Source organism: Topomyia yanbarensis, chromosome 2 (assembly GCF_030247195.1).
Source record: "Topomyia yanbarensis strain Yona2022 chromosome 2, ASM3024719v1, whole genome shotgun sequence".
Lineage (NCBI taxonomy): Eukaryota > Metazoa > Arthropoda > Insecta > Diptera > Culicidae > Topomyia > Topomyia yanbarensis.
Window position 1 is genome coordinate 29,247,599 of NC_080671.1, and position 13,963 is coordinate 29,261,561.

A 13,963-nucleotide genomic window follows, 5' to 3' on the forward strand; every position below is an offset into this window, starting at 1 on the left:
TGGAGAAGAAAACACAAGTGGACACTATATACACAGATTTGAAAGCAGCTTTTGACCGAATCCACCATGAAATTCTTCTCAAGAAGTTGTACAAGTTAGGAGCGTCCGACAAGCTTACATCGTGGTTACGCTCCTACCTTACGCACAGAACGCTTTGTGTGAAATTGGACTCTTGTATATCGGCTCCGTTTACCAATAGATCAGGTGTACCGCAAGGCAGCAATCTGGGCCCACTACTTTTCTCACTGTTTTTTAATGATGTAGCAGTAGTGATAGGTTCCGGGTGCAAGCTCATATTTGCTGACGACCTTAAGCTGTATTTAGTCATCCAGTCAGTCGAGGACTGCCGCCAGCTGCAAGCACTTTTTGATCGCTTTGTGAAGTGGTGTCGAATGAATTAGCTTACCGTACATATTGCCAAATTCTCCATGATGACGTTCCATAGGAAGAACGATCCGTTAATTATCGATTACAGTATCGACGGGGTTGCGCTACAAAGAGTCAAAGAAGTCTGTGACCTGGGTGTAATTCTTGACCACAAACTGTCCTTCAATTCTCATATGACCAACATAATTGCGAAAGCAAATCGGCAGTTGGGATTTATTTCGAAGATTTCACGGGATTTTACGGATCCTTACTGTCTAAAATCCCTATACTGCGCATTGGTTAGACCAATCCTCGAGTTCGTCTCACCGGTTTGGAATCCTCATCACCTAACTTGGTGTTTAAAATTGGAAAGAGTACAGAAAAGGTTTATACGCTTAGCTCTTAGGAACTTGCCTTGGCGGGACCCGCAAAATTTACCACCGTATTGTGACCGTTGCCAGCTGCTCAATTTGGAGACTTTAGAATGTCGTCGTAGTATCCAGCAAGCTACTACCTTGGTGAAAATCTTAAATGGAGAATGTGATGCGCCTGAACTGCTGTCCCGCTTAGATTTCCGAGTAGCGAGGAGAACACGAGATACATCATTATTATTGCCGAGGTTCCATCGGACATCTTTTGGATTCCATGAGCCACTGTCTTCAATGATTCGAACCTTTTCTCGTGCTGACGCTGCCTTTGAGTTTGGTGACTCCTCGAAAATATTTGCAAGCAATTTAAGAAGATTGCGTTTACTGTGATTATTATGTGTATTAGTAATAAGAAACCTGACATGTAATTTTACTTGACTTTATACTTTAACCTTACGAAAAGATAGTGGTTTTTACGTCCATTTGAGGGTGGCACCTGGTAGGAGGAGGCCAACTCAAACGGACTTTTTCCCGCTCGTGTCATTTAGACTATAATGTCAGATGATACATAAATACATAAATAAATATGAGTAAGCTTAATAATTTCAGCATCACTTGCTTCCAGCACATGGAGAGATCACCGAAGAGACTTTCTTTTAGATTTCTCTATTTTTTAATATCTGCAATTTATTCGATTCCTGCTAAAATTTTGCAAATCTTTTATCAGTGGCAGTGTGTATGGCCTACTGTCTAGTATCTTCAGGTTGGTGGTTTTGATAAGATGCTTACGGTTACACTTCCTAAGTCACCAAACGGTAAGTTGTCCCATACTGATGACATGAAATCGAAACGTCTATCCCAACTTATTGACTTATAGATTCAACCAGTCACAACATTTTAGTCGCTCTTCTCGATTGTCTTTTGAGGTCCGTTCGCTGTAGTGTCACGTCATTTTCAAATTTATATGGACATTAATTGGAAATCATATAAAACGACTAAAATGTTGGTGCTGGTTGCAGTATCATGTACATATTGTGAACTTGCACGAATCGTTCTTCAACACATCTTTATGAATTATTGCACGATTGCTAAATATATCATGATTTTGCGTTAAAATGACGCGAAACCAAAAACTATCTTCTCGGAAATATCTTTCTCAGCAAATTGAAATATTTTTAGCTTGAGTGTGATACCTGGTGTTTATACTTAGAGTGCACTAATTTTATACATTCAAATTGTGTACAATTCAAAAACTGTGGGGTCTTTTTAAATTTCTATTACGTAAAGAATAGAAATAATGAAACGAGTTTTAATGATTGTCCAGCAGACCTCGCCCAAGCGCTTAATATTTTTTTAAATTTTTTCATCACCCAACTGCCTCTTGGAGGTCGTTCATTTCTGTCTCACTATTGTACACTTCTGTTGCATTATCTTGGCTGATGTCTTTATGTTCGCGAAAATTTTATTTCTTCCTTGCTTCTTGCTCTTACGAGAGCGAACCTCCTCCTGACTGTGGATTTTGAGGTACTAGACGCAGCTTTTGCCGTTGTCTATATTACCTGAGCAGCTGCCACAAATTTGGCAATTGTTTATATTCGACGGTTTCTGAGCAGGGTAGACCGTAGAAGAAAATGGATGTGTCCACCTAAGTTATGACCAAAAGAGCATTATTTGAAATTCCGGGAAGTAGTTTATTCATGTGTCCTTGGAGTATATTCCATTTCTCCCAAAATCTGACACGGATATACAAGTAAACGGGGTCCGATCTTCTATGCGAACATTGATTTGCTCATTGTCCATATACATGACGATCTGAATTATACCATTGTCGTACTCTACTATATGTTTTAAGTTATTCAAAATGAATGGCTTCACCAGTGCCACTTTGTTGAATGCTATGTGCGCTAAACGCCTGACATGGTAGAACTTGACAAAGGTGACTTCCGTAAGTGTAACCTCCATTTACACCTTCAGAAATTGTTCCACGTCGAGAATTCTCGGTCTTATGCGAGTCATCAATATACACCGTACTGGGCCGAAGCACCACTTTTTGCTTCTGCGACTAATTCATCTCGACGGTTTCCTTTTTTCAACTTGTGGCGATAAGTGCTCACCGGAATTTTTTTTCGTTAAGAAACTTCATCTGAACGACAATGTCTTGTTCTAACTGGATCTATCCTTGGCATACTACATGAAGCGGTCGCTAAAGTAGATTGAACGTTTGAAGATCCCAATCGTTACCAAGATTGCTGTGCCCCAGCTGTACTTAATTGAAAATTTATTGGAAAATCTGAATTCGAAGGATTTCGTGGTGAAACACGGAAAGGAAATGTTCATGAAGATAACCAGAGATTGGAAGCATATGTCAAAATCTTCCTTTTTGATGGCTATGGCTAAAGATCCGGCCAACTACTGTAAGACTGCCCGACAGGGGCTTAGTCATTTTTGTGAAATTAGAAATTAATGTAAAGGAAAATAGTTTTTGCCATTTATCCAAAAATTGTCTCTTTGTTTTAATGCAAATACTAGTTATCCTTGCGTTTGTCTCGAAGAAAACAATACGTCTAAACAGATTTTAACGGCCCAATTCACGTTAATAACCAATAATTTGAGCAACAGTAATTGTTCCACCACATAATGTTACAAACTTAAATAATTTCATTCTCAGAATCCGAACAATAGCGTCGTTCGTCGTCAAACAATAACTATTTTATGTGCCAAGCACCAATCAAATGCAAATACAACCTCGCTCCATCGCCAAAGGATGTTTGTTTTGCATTGAATACAATTACACCTTTGCGCGGGCTTGCCTTCATTTCTGGAACAGCAAAACATAATGGCAGAATTGAGTCATAACATGTTGCTTTAGACTCTGCCTGGCAGCATAAATACAGCACTAAGCAAACACACTCCCCGTCAAACCCAACGCACCAGCATCGTCAGGCATCATGACTTGCTTCCATTCTTCATGTCGCCCCCGGAAAACGAACACCCTGACAGCACAACGCGTCCCGTCGAAGCACGGTACCGACAGAATCTTAAGGGCTTAAGCTGAAGACCGAAGCAGCAGCAACATCCAAACCAGCTGCTTCTTCCAGTTTGATCTTCCTGTGCTTTCATGCATGACAGCCGTCAAGCGAGAGGTGTACCAAACCGAACGGTGCATCTCCCTGCACCAGTTCTGCGTGGGTGTCTACTGGAAGGCGAATCCACACATGATACGTTTTAATGAGGCTTCACCGAGAACCCGTTACCGGTTTTGGATTCGCCCAAAACAGAAAAAGTAAGTAAACTGCACAACTAATGGGACCTCACTCAGGCGGACGTTGAACCACGTCGTCGTCGATCATTACCGTTCTAACACTTTTCGGTTTGCCACTAGCGAGTGTAATTCAAGTGACGCAAACACACCCGCGCTATTCGGTAGCTTATCATTCGGTGGTTACGGCTTCCCCGGTGGCGATCAGATGGATTCGTCGTTTTATTACGATTTTTATTTTCACTCGCGCTGTGCCACTGCAGGAACTGCGTTGCGGGAGGGGAACCTGGATCGGGTAGGGATTTTATGGCTTCCTTGTGGATAGATGTTTGTATAGTTTGGTATATGATCGTGTTGGGGTTGTTATGTTTTATTGACTACCGGTGGACGTGATTCTCTTTTTTCTCCTTTATGAGACTATTGGAAAGTGTTTTCTTACGGGACGTCAGAAAGCATGGAACAGGGTGAGTAAATAGATTGGATGAATAGCAGTGCAGTGAGAAGTAGGTAAGTGTTGTACACAGTGAAGTGAGTTTTATCAGTTCTGTCAATCTGTCAATCTGTTAATCTGTCAATCTGTCAATTCTGTCAATTCTGTCAATTCCATAAATCTGTCAATTCTGTCAATTCTGTCAATCTGTCAAAATTTGTCTATTGTCAACGTAGCGACGTTTTCAATTCTGTCCATTTTTTTAATGTATCACCATTTATTTTATTTGTCGAATTTATTATATTCATTAATTTTGTTGACGCTTTCAATTACTCAACTAGCTGAAATGTTAACAACCTGTCCATCGGTGACAGCATTGCCAAAATTTCCAAATGACTTCCGCTCGCTGTCCCGTGCTTCAACGGGCATTGCTTTGTGTTGGAGGTCCGCATTCGGTATTGTCGTAGCAGTCGCAGCCGGATGACAACTTTGGTCACCATAGCAAACAAAGCAAAAAATCCCAAATCGTTTCTGACTTACGAAACGAACAACGATAAATCTTAACCCGAACCACCCACTCGTCTGGCCGATGGCACGATTACAGCTTGCAAAACTGCAGCATGATCAACAACTCCTTGGAGTGCGGTAATGCAACCGACTCACCGGGAAAGCTGCAATTTATCGACTGTGATCACGTTCGGAAGAAGTCGCCGACGAGACAAAATAAACCGAGAGACCATCAATCTCCGGCCGGGTACACGCGGTAGCGAAGGAGGTTTTTTTTCGGGTGGAAATTACAACAGATTAATAGTCGATAATGTCCCATAGATCCTACAGTAGGTGTGTGTGTGTGTGTGTGCGGATCCGGGTGCGCGAGCGCTGGGATCAGATTACAGCTAATGGCCAACCGCCAACTAAAAGGCGCGGGGTTCGACGAAGCGTAAACAGTGCAATGACAAGTGTGAAAACATTAGTTCGGCTCGGCTGGACTCCGCTGGTTGGAGTTCGAGTGGTGTTTCCACTCTAGTCAGTCAGTTTCGAGGTTGGGTGGTGTGCGATTTCAATTGCTTTCAAGAGTAGTGTTTTGATTTTATAACGAGCAAGAGAAACTCGAATTTCAAAGCAGCTTGCGGTTGTTTGGAGAAAACTGATAAATAACAACAAGAACTGAAAGGTTTTAGGTTTTTTTGCATGAGGGTACTTATTCAGTAACGACTTGTAAACATCGGATCCTATTCATTGATCGGATAATAATGATGACTACGAGAGGTGTCATTTTGATGTTGATTCGGATATGTAACCTAAATCCAGTGCAGAAGAAATATAAAACAAGAAAAAAACTGTTACCTTCTCACATCGGGCGAATTCGGCAAGCTGCGGCATTTCCTTCCTTTCTCACTTTTCGAGGAGGACGAAGAATTGCCCATCTTTCAAAGCGATTTCTCTCCGACAATCAGCACACTAAGCTTCACATTACGGCATACACTCGACAAATTCACAATGACGAAGGATTTCCTCACAGAAGGAAGCACATGACACAGAGAAAACAAAAATCTCATCACGTCACAACATTTTTTTCTTCTAGCTTTTAACCGCAGATGGCGCACAGTAGTTGGAATAGAACTTTCTCGGTCGCTTTTTTATTCTTCCGTTTTTTTTTTCTATGCACACGATGAACACCACATTTCCACGATTCAGCAACTTTCACTCACATTTCAATTATGATTCGCAAAAGACAAACCATCAAAGTAGGCACTGACTGACAGAATGGAAGAAAAACAAACTGCTGCTGCTACGGCTACTGCTGCTGAGTGGGATGCTTTGTGACGAGACAAGTTATCGTCGCTGCGCTGACGGTAGTTTATCCTTGTGGATTTGCATCCTGATTATTTTTTTTTCGTCACTATCTGAACGTGTGCCAATTAGTTCTCTTATTCTAGTGTAAGGGAAGGATTTAGTACAACAGTTGGAAATGGTACGCTTTCTGGGTAGGATTAATTCGTATGCCGTCGTTTGTTGTTCTGCGGAATAGTTGTGCAATTATTTCGGTGTGTGTTTATTCTTTGCACTGGGAGCTGAGAGTTATGGAGGCAACGACAATGCCAGTGCGTTCCATATCTCATGAAATATTTTGATTTAGTGCAAAAGTCCGACAATCAGTCGAACGAGTCATTTAACCTATCTAAAGAGTGCTTTTCAACGTTTTATTTTTCACGTTTTCAGATTTTTGGTCACGTGGGTTAAACGAAACAATATGCTGTAGAATAGTCTTCGATCAAATAGATTAAAACCAACTAGAAGGTGGTGTCAAGTTATCGTCACTTTCTGGCGGTTTGTGTTAATCTAATATTGACAGTAAAAACTTATTAATTTACTACGATTATAAGAGTTATTTTGCTTGGAGAATATCGTGTTCATATTTGCAAAATTGGGGGGGGGGGGCGAAGAATGTAGTAATCCTTATCCATTCATTCAAATTATTAGCGATGAATTCAATTTTGACATAAGTATTCCTTCCACTAAGGAGATGGTCATGGGGTGGTTTTTGTGCTCGATGGGGAGGGTGAGAAGTACCTAGGCCGAGGAAAGGGAGAGGGGGGGGGGGGGGTGTACTGAAGAACCCTTTTTAGCTATATATATTATATATGATTTGGCATAAGTATTTCTTCCACCAAGACGGTGGACATGATTGTTGGTTTCGGAATCGGAAGGAGAGCGAGGGTTTCTGATGCAATATCTATAAATTACTTCAAAAATTTAAAATTTTGTTGCATGTATGTTTACCAGAACATAAATGGAATGGCAAAAATTTATTTGATAGAAATCTATTACGCGAATGACAATATAATACTGATGAATTGCATGAATTTGTCCAAAATTAAATTGAAAATTGCACTTGCGATCGCTTCATCTGAAGTTAAATCAACATTGCTGGATGATGGACGAACAGCTCTGCCCTAGAATAACTACTAAATTTTGCGCTTGCGGAAAACGTTACTTACAATATCAATCAAAATTCGGGTGTAAGCAAAATTTTGGAAGAATGCAACACTGTTATATAGGACGAATTCACGATGACCCATAAAAGGAACCAATCGAATAGTTGGTGGCGTGGTCTTCGTCAAATTTTACCCGTTAGTCGACACCTACTGATGAAATCAGTTCTTGCTTAAGGGGGTAGGATTATTGTTGAAAAAATATCGTACTCAAAAAAACAATGGCGATACCGAGAGTGTTAGTCTATTCAGTCAATAATGCAACATTTAAGCAATATTATCCTAAATGTTCACCGTAAAATATTGAAAATTGGGTGTGTTGCAGTGAATTTTTAGGAGACACCTCGAATAAATCCGATGTACAGCATAACTCAAAATCTACTGAACCAAATTGTTTGATTTTGCACAGTTCTCCTTCATATCATAACATCATTAAAGATCATAACTTTGTTAACAAAAATAAGTTTCATGATTTTTTAAACGAAAATTGCATTTTTAGCTGCAGAATGCTACGAAAAATTCAAATATCAAGAAAAAAATAAAAGCTTCGATCAATACCTGGGGATATGTAGAAGAACTGTGCAAACGTTGAAAACGATTGGTCCAATATATTTTGATTTATGATGTACACCACAAAGCAAGTTTTCAACGAGATACCTCCAGAGATTTTCTGTCACTGGCTCAATTTTCAGTATTCTGCTACCCAAGTAGCACACTTTGTTGGTATGAAGTATTCTTATCTGGATGTGGAACAATGAGTTTTATTTTGAATACCTAAATCACTACCTACTGTACGACCCAAAGAGCGCACGTTGAGGTGCGATATAGAACAAGTTTTCTTTTCAATATATTCTCATGTAGTAATATTGTACTCGATTGAACACTTGCCTAGGATGTTTGACAAGCAGTATTATTTACAATCCAAAAGTTGCGGAATAGAACATGTTCACACGGCAATGGCAGAAAGTTTACTACAAAAACAAATTGAACATGATTTCATCGAAACATGTTCTAGCTAAGTTTATTTTCAAATGATAGTCAAATTAAAAAAAGATTTATCCCGCCATCGAATCCATATTGAATATGTAAACTCAAGAAAATAAATTTCATATTATGCAATCAACATGGTTTCAGTAGAGGCAAAATGCTAAACGAGGTCTATATTTACTGTAAAACATGGAAATTTACTTCCAATATTTAAACGCGCCTCTGAAAATAGCAGTTTTTTGTAGAATTATAAAATTTATTCCAATAATTATATTTGAACTATGCACCCGTGAATGCACCAACATGTGAAAAACGTGATTAAATCACTATTCCTGAAACTATGTGAAGAAATTCATGCTAAAAATTCAATGTAATGAATTGAAAACAATTATAAATGCTTTGATCTCTTTTTTTATATTTTGAATATGACCGGGGAGGCACCGATACAAATGGCACTTGTTGTGTATGTATCACTGTGGAACATCGTAGGGACTTGACGCACTATTTTGTTTATTACTCAATATACAGATAATTATCACTGCATCAATTGATTTCAATAGTTTTGCTAAGTCTTCGTGATACAATTTCATAATAAAAATCGGCTGGAATCGAAAAAATATGCGCGGTTCAGCGAAGCGAAATATCGAATCGAGCGATATGGTTTTCATACACAAGTTTTAGATTACTTATGTGGAACATGAGTAGTTGTTATGTTGATCAATATGTTCTTATTAGGCATTCCATGAAACGTTTCTAATTAGTTATTTTCGTTTATCTCTTCCGACGTTTATCAGTGGGACTTGTTTCAGGTCGGCGTCCGACCAAATTGACGTTTCGAGCTAACATCAAACGAATAGTATCAACGACATTCGGTGGATATATTTTTTTCTGTTTGCGTAATCTAGCAAAACACGGGAAAATCAGTAAAGCGAAACAGATAGGTTGTCAAACCCCTCAGTGAAATGTCAAAGACCCAGCTCGTGAAATGCCTGATTGTGATATCGCTGTAGACCGTCGTAGAGACTTGCAAGATGCACTATATTATTTTGTTTATTACTTACCATAGAATTGGTTACCAGGTCGGAAAATATTATTAAAACTTTTGCTGTATCCTTGTTAAGCAATGCAATAAAAAAAACTAGAGTGGAAAACGAAAAATACTCGCATTTGAGCGAAGCAAAGCTTTGAATCGAGCACCACAGTTTTTAAGACAAGTTTTTGATTTCTTATGTAGAACATGTGGTTGTTCTTATGATGTTCAACATGTTCCTAGGCAGATGTAAAATTTTTCTGAGATCGCAGTAAAACATCTTTGGAACCTGAAAGAACGACGCACTATTTTGTTTATTACTCGGCCTCCAGCAAGGATACCAGGTAATATTTTGTGAAACCTGGCACCGTCTATGTAAAATTCTGTGCAAATCTGTGCTAAGAAAAGCGTAGAAGTTTATCTTAAAACAAGAAGTGGTAATTTTTTTAGTCTGCGCGAGGTAAAAGTTGAGAAATGACTATGCATTAGGGTGGGGCAAAATGATCGTTTTTTCAGCACAGCACTTTTTTGGTTCCTTTTGGGGTCGCAAACAACTGTGCAAAATTTGGGGTCGATTGGTGTTGACCCGGCGTAGCGCATTGCGTTTGAATTTTGTATGGAGATTAGTATGGGAAAACCAACATTTTTGCATTTTTAATTCTACAGACTACAATTCTTCCTTTAGTATGCAAACAAATAGATAGAAGTGTAGTCCAGGATATGCTTAACAACTTTGCCGAGGGATGTATGGTGTTAGAATGTCTCTAAGCCATGTTATAGCTGTTCAAAGTTCGATACATCGAATTAAATGCCAAAAATCATTTTTATTGCCAACACTGCGGGTGTACCAATGAAATTTCATATAGCATTCCAAAATAATATTATATATTTTAGTTTTACCACATTGATATGTTTGGATGAATTATTCAAAAGTCTTAGCTCAATTTCATGAGCGTAGGTAGTTGAGCAATAGGGCGTAGTGAGGGGGGATGGGGGGAGGCTTTAAAATGTAGAAATTCGAACTGAAATGTTGTCGAGTTGGAATGTTCAGTTGAATTATTTCAATACAATTACACAATGTCCTACGCATAATAGTAACGATGAAATAAAACATACTGTATCCCTTTGCCTTGACTTTTATCAATAGAAGTTACGTTGCAGACTGAATCAACTGATGTCGATTTGATATGTTCCATTTCCATGATTTGTTTCAGATTCCTTGACAAATACCGCAGTAGGACAAATACATGTTGTAACTTCTTTGTTTGAAACAATTCGAACTTGTTTAACATAAAAACCGCTTATAAGCCTTCTACAAAACATCTTTCGCAAATTTTAATTTCTTCACATATTTTAATTGCTACTTGGGTATGATATTCGAAGAAATATTGTTCAATTGTGCAATGATTATATGGAAAGTGAATGAATATACTAACATTCTCTGTATCGCCAAAATATTTTTTTAAATGTGCCATTTTTTATGAATTAACTTTACCCACGTCCATCAACACTTCGTTATGTCTTCGTATCATTGTAAATATGTTTCGAAAACAGAACTTTTCACTATATGTGCATACTCTTATTGAATGATTCTTGTAGTCACCTTCGTAGGTCAATTCGCCAAAAAAGTGAAATATATGGATTGGGAAAATGTTAATCGATGCAACAATAAATTGCACCACACTTCCACATGATTTTGTAAAATAATGCACTCTGTTGAAGAATCAATCGATTGCGTATATTGACTTCAATTTCATACACTACTCCGTCCAAAATAAAATCGATGGTAATTCTGTTACGCATATAAATCTATGAATTTACGCGTTGAATTATTTAATTCAGTCGATCAACCATGCTTTCAGAAGTATTGGTTTTATACGTAACATACCCAGCAGTCTCCGTCAGACGATGGTTTTTATATTTAAACGAAAGAATAAAGTTCTTTCTACGATTTTTTTTATAGCATAATACGAATTTTTGCTATTAAGGAAGTTGCTTAAGGTGTAAATTGATCAAAAAATATTCGAAAATTGACAATAACTTTGTTGTCTCGAGAGCTACAGATTCTTCGTTGTTTAAAAAATGTGTATTTTATCGCTTTTAACAATTTTGTAGAAGACACTTTTCATAATAAAAAGTAATCGTAAAAAGTTATATTCGAAAAACTGTTTTGAATGGGTCTATCCCACGCAAACCTACATATCTCGCTACTGTTACTATATAGAGCTTTAGTAACTTCAGTAAAGATTTTCACAATAATATTTTCTAGAACTTTACTGAAGACAGCGAGTTTCTAGCTAAATTATTCGGGGAAATAAATTTTCTATCTCACTTTTAGGGGATTAATAACTCAATTCATTATATCAAAAGATGCATTTATTTATATCCAGAAACTTCTTTGAAAAAATCCATTCTCCAAAACCAATGGTTCAGGAGTTATTGAATTTTGATCGTGAAAACGTCGTTTTGCAACACTGCGCACCGCATGTGTTGCAATTGAAACTTTGTGTGCCTATTATATTAGTTACTGCGCAACATCGACCCACCACAACTGTGCTTTGGTTGAAAAATTTCATTTAAGCGACCATTGTAACTAGAAAATATAAAGAAGCAGATGTACTGTTACCTCGAATTCGAATGATACCAAGGGATTTCAAACGATTGTGTGTAGGAAATCAAAGCAATTAATTTAATTGTGCTTCAGGTGGTCAAACTAAGAATATTGTCTATCCGCGAGAATTACAATAAGTTTCTTCTTTGTAACAAAAATATTTATTATTTTTAGTATTTTTAAAATATTTCGTTTAGTCCTGATGGGTGTAGCGAAGCGCACCGGGTTACAGCTAGTTACACATAATTATGAGATAATAATACAATTTGCCTGCAAAGATTCAATGTTGAATTTTGACTATTTTTCAAGTAAATTCACATTGTGCATGAATGTAAACCTTTGGCATGTTTCATATTGTTGCCATATTCCTTGTGAATAACTTCTGGGCAGACAATTTCGGTTCACGGGCCATTGCATAAAGAATAATCAGTTAGAATAGCTCCCCACGGATCTCAGTAAGGGATTGAAAGTATGTTGAAAGTAATGAAACCAATATGAACTTGCTGAAACGATAGAGTGTTCCCTAGTTCCATCTAAAACAACTCTCACTGAACTCAAAATTTCCGGACATGATATCTTCGTTATTGATAGATTATATTGGAGTGCAATATATTTCAAAATTATTGTTACACTTCGTTCTAAGTATCGAGATAACGATTTTTATCACCGCGTCGGGGAAACAAAAGTTGCAGTGCTGGCGCTATATTGCCATAGTTGTTATTGAAGGGGTGTTTTTTCTCGGAATCACGTTCTCGAAATCGGTACCATTAATATGTAAAGAATCGTTCAAGCAATCTACATCGCTTTTTATTTTATTTTAACCCTCCGGCACTCGTGCCGTTGTATTTTGTGCAACACCTTCCGAAACTCTAGCGAAATCTTCTTCCAGCACCAGCGGCTGCTCATTAGGGTGGGACAAAAAATAAAATCCAGCTCCGAGCAACTTTTCAGGTACCATATGGGTCCTAGAACAATTGTACAAATTCTTAGCTCGATCCCTGAAACTATATTTTTGCGCCCACTGTTTAAAGTTTACATGGGATTTTGCAAGGGAAAATTAACTTTCGCAAAATAATTCCTCCAGGAGTCGCCCATTGCTTTCTAAAAATAAATCGTTATGTGGCTTTTATAGGTAATTTAACAAAGAAACGATGTCTCGAGAACCATGAAACGATCTGACGCTTGAGAAAAAAGTTATTAAGCATTGTTTGCCCACTTTGCAAGAACTTTGAGGGATAAATTGAGGCTTCTTTTGTACATAATACGAGAAAGTTAAAAAATTTGTATAAAATTCGACCGTCAGCAGCAGTGATGCTATGAAAAGTGAAATTTACATCAATCTTCAGGGCATCAATCGGTTTTTTGCTTAATAACTTTTTCCACGAGCATCAGATCGGTTCGCGGTCTTCTAGACTTTGTTTCCTTGACAAATTTCCTATAAAAATCAGACATTTATTTATTTTTAGTAGGTAACGGGCGACTCTTGAAAGAATTATTTTTCAAAAGATGATTCCCCCATACAAAATCCCATGTAAACTTTAAAAAGTGGGCCCAAAAATATAGTTTCACCGATCGAGCTAAACATGTGCAGAGTTGTTTTGGGAGCTGAATAGGACCCAAAAAGTTACTCGGAGTTAATTTTTTTTATATAACCATGTCCCACTCTAGTGGGTATATGGTAAGCTGCCACTCATATTGCGCACCACTAACGCACTGACGGATTGCAGTCATTGCAATTGAGTGAGTTTCAGACGATAAATTTTTTTGACAAAAGCTCCAGACAAATAAGACAAAGCTCCACGCATGCACGTAGTAAGAGGGGAAAATTTCCTTAAAAATAAAATAAAAATGGAAAAAAATAAAAAACTGTAATTTGCTATTTGAAACAGCCCGTGCTTCAGTAGATTCACACATGA

General features: G+C 37.9%; 1 protein-coding gene across 1 annotated transcript in view; it reads right to left on the reverse strand.

The window, feature by feature from the left end:
• The window catches only part of LOC131679484 (protein sickie-like), a 259,274-nt gene that overhangs the window by 74,707 nt on the left and 170,604 nt on the right, over positions 1–13,963 (reverse strand). Inside the window, exon 2 of the mRNA XM_058960218.1 lies at positions 5,771–6,359. Coding sequence (XP_058816201.1) covers positions 5,771–5,850 — 80 coding nt within the window. The 5' untranslated portion in view covers positions 5,851–6,359. The remainder of the gene's footprint in view (positions 1–5,770; positions 6,360–13,963) is intronic.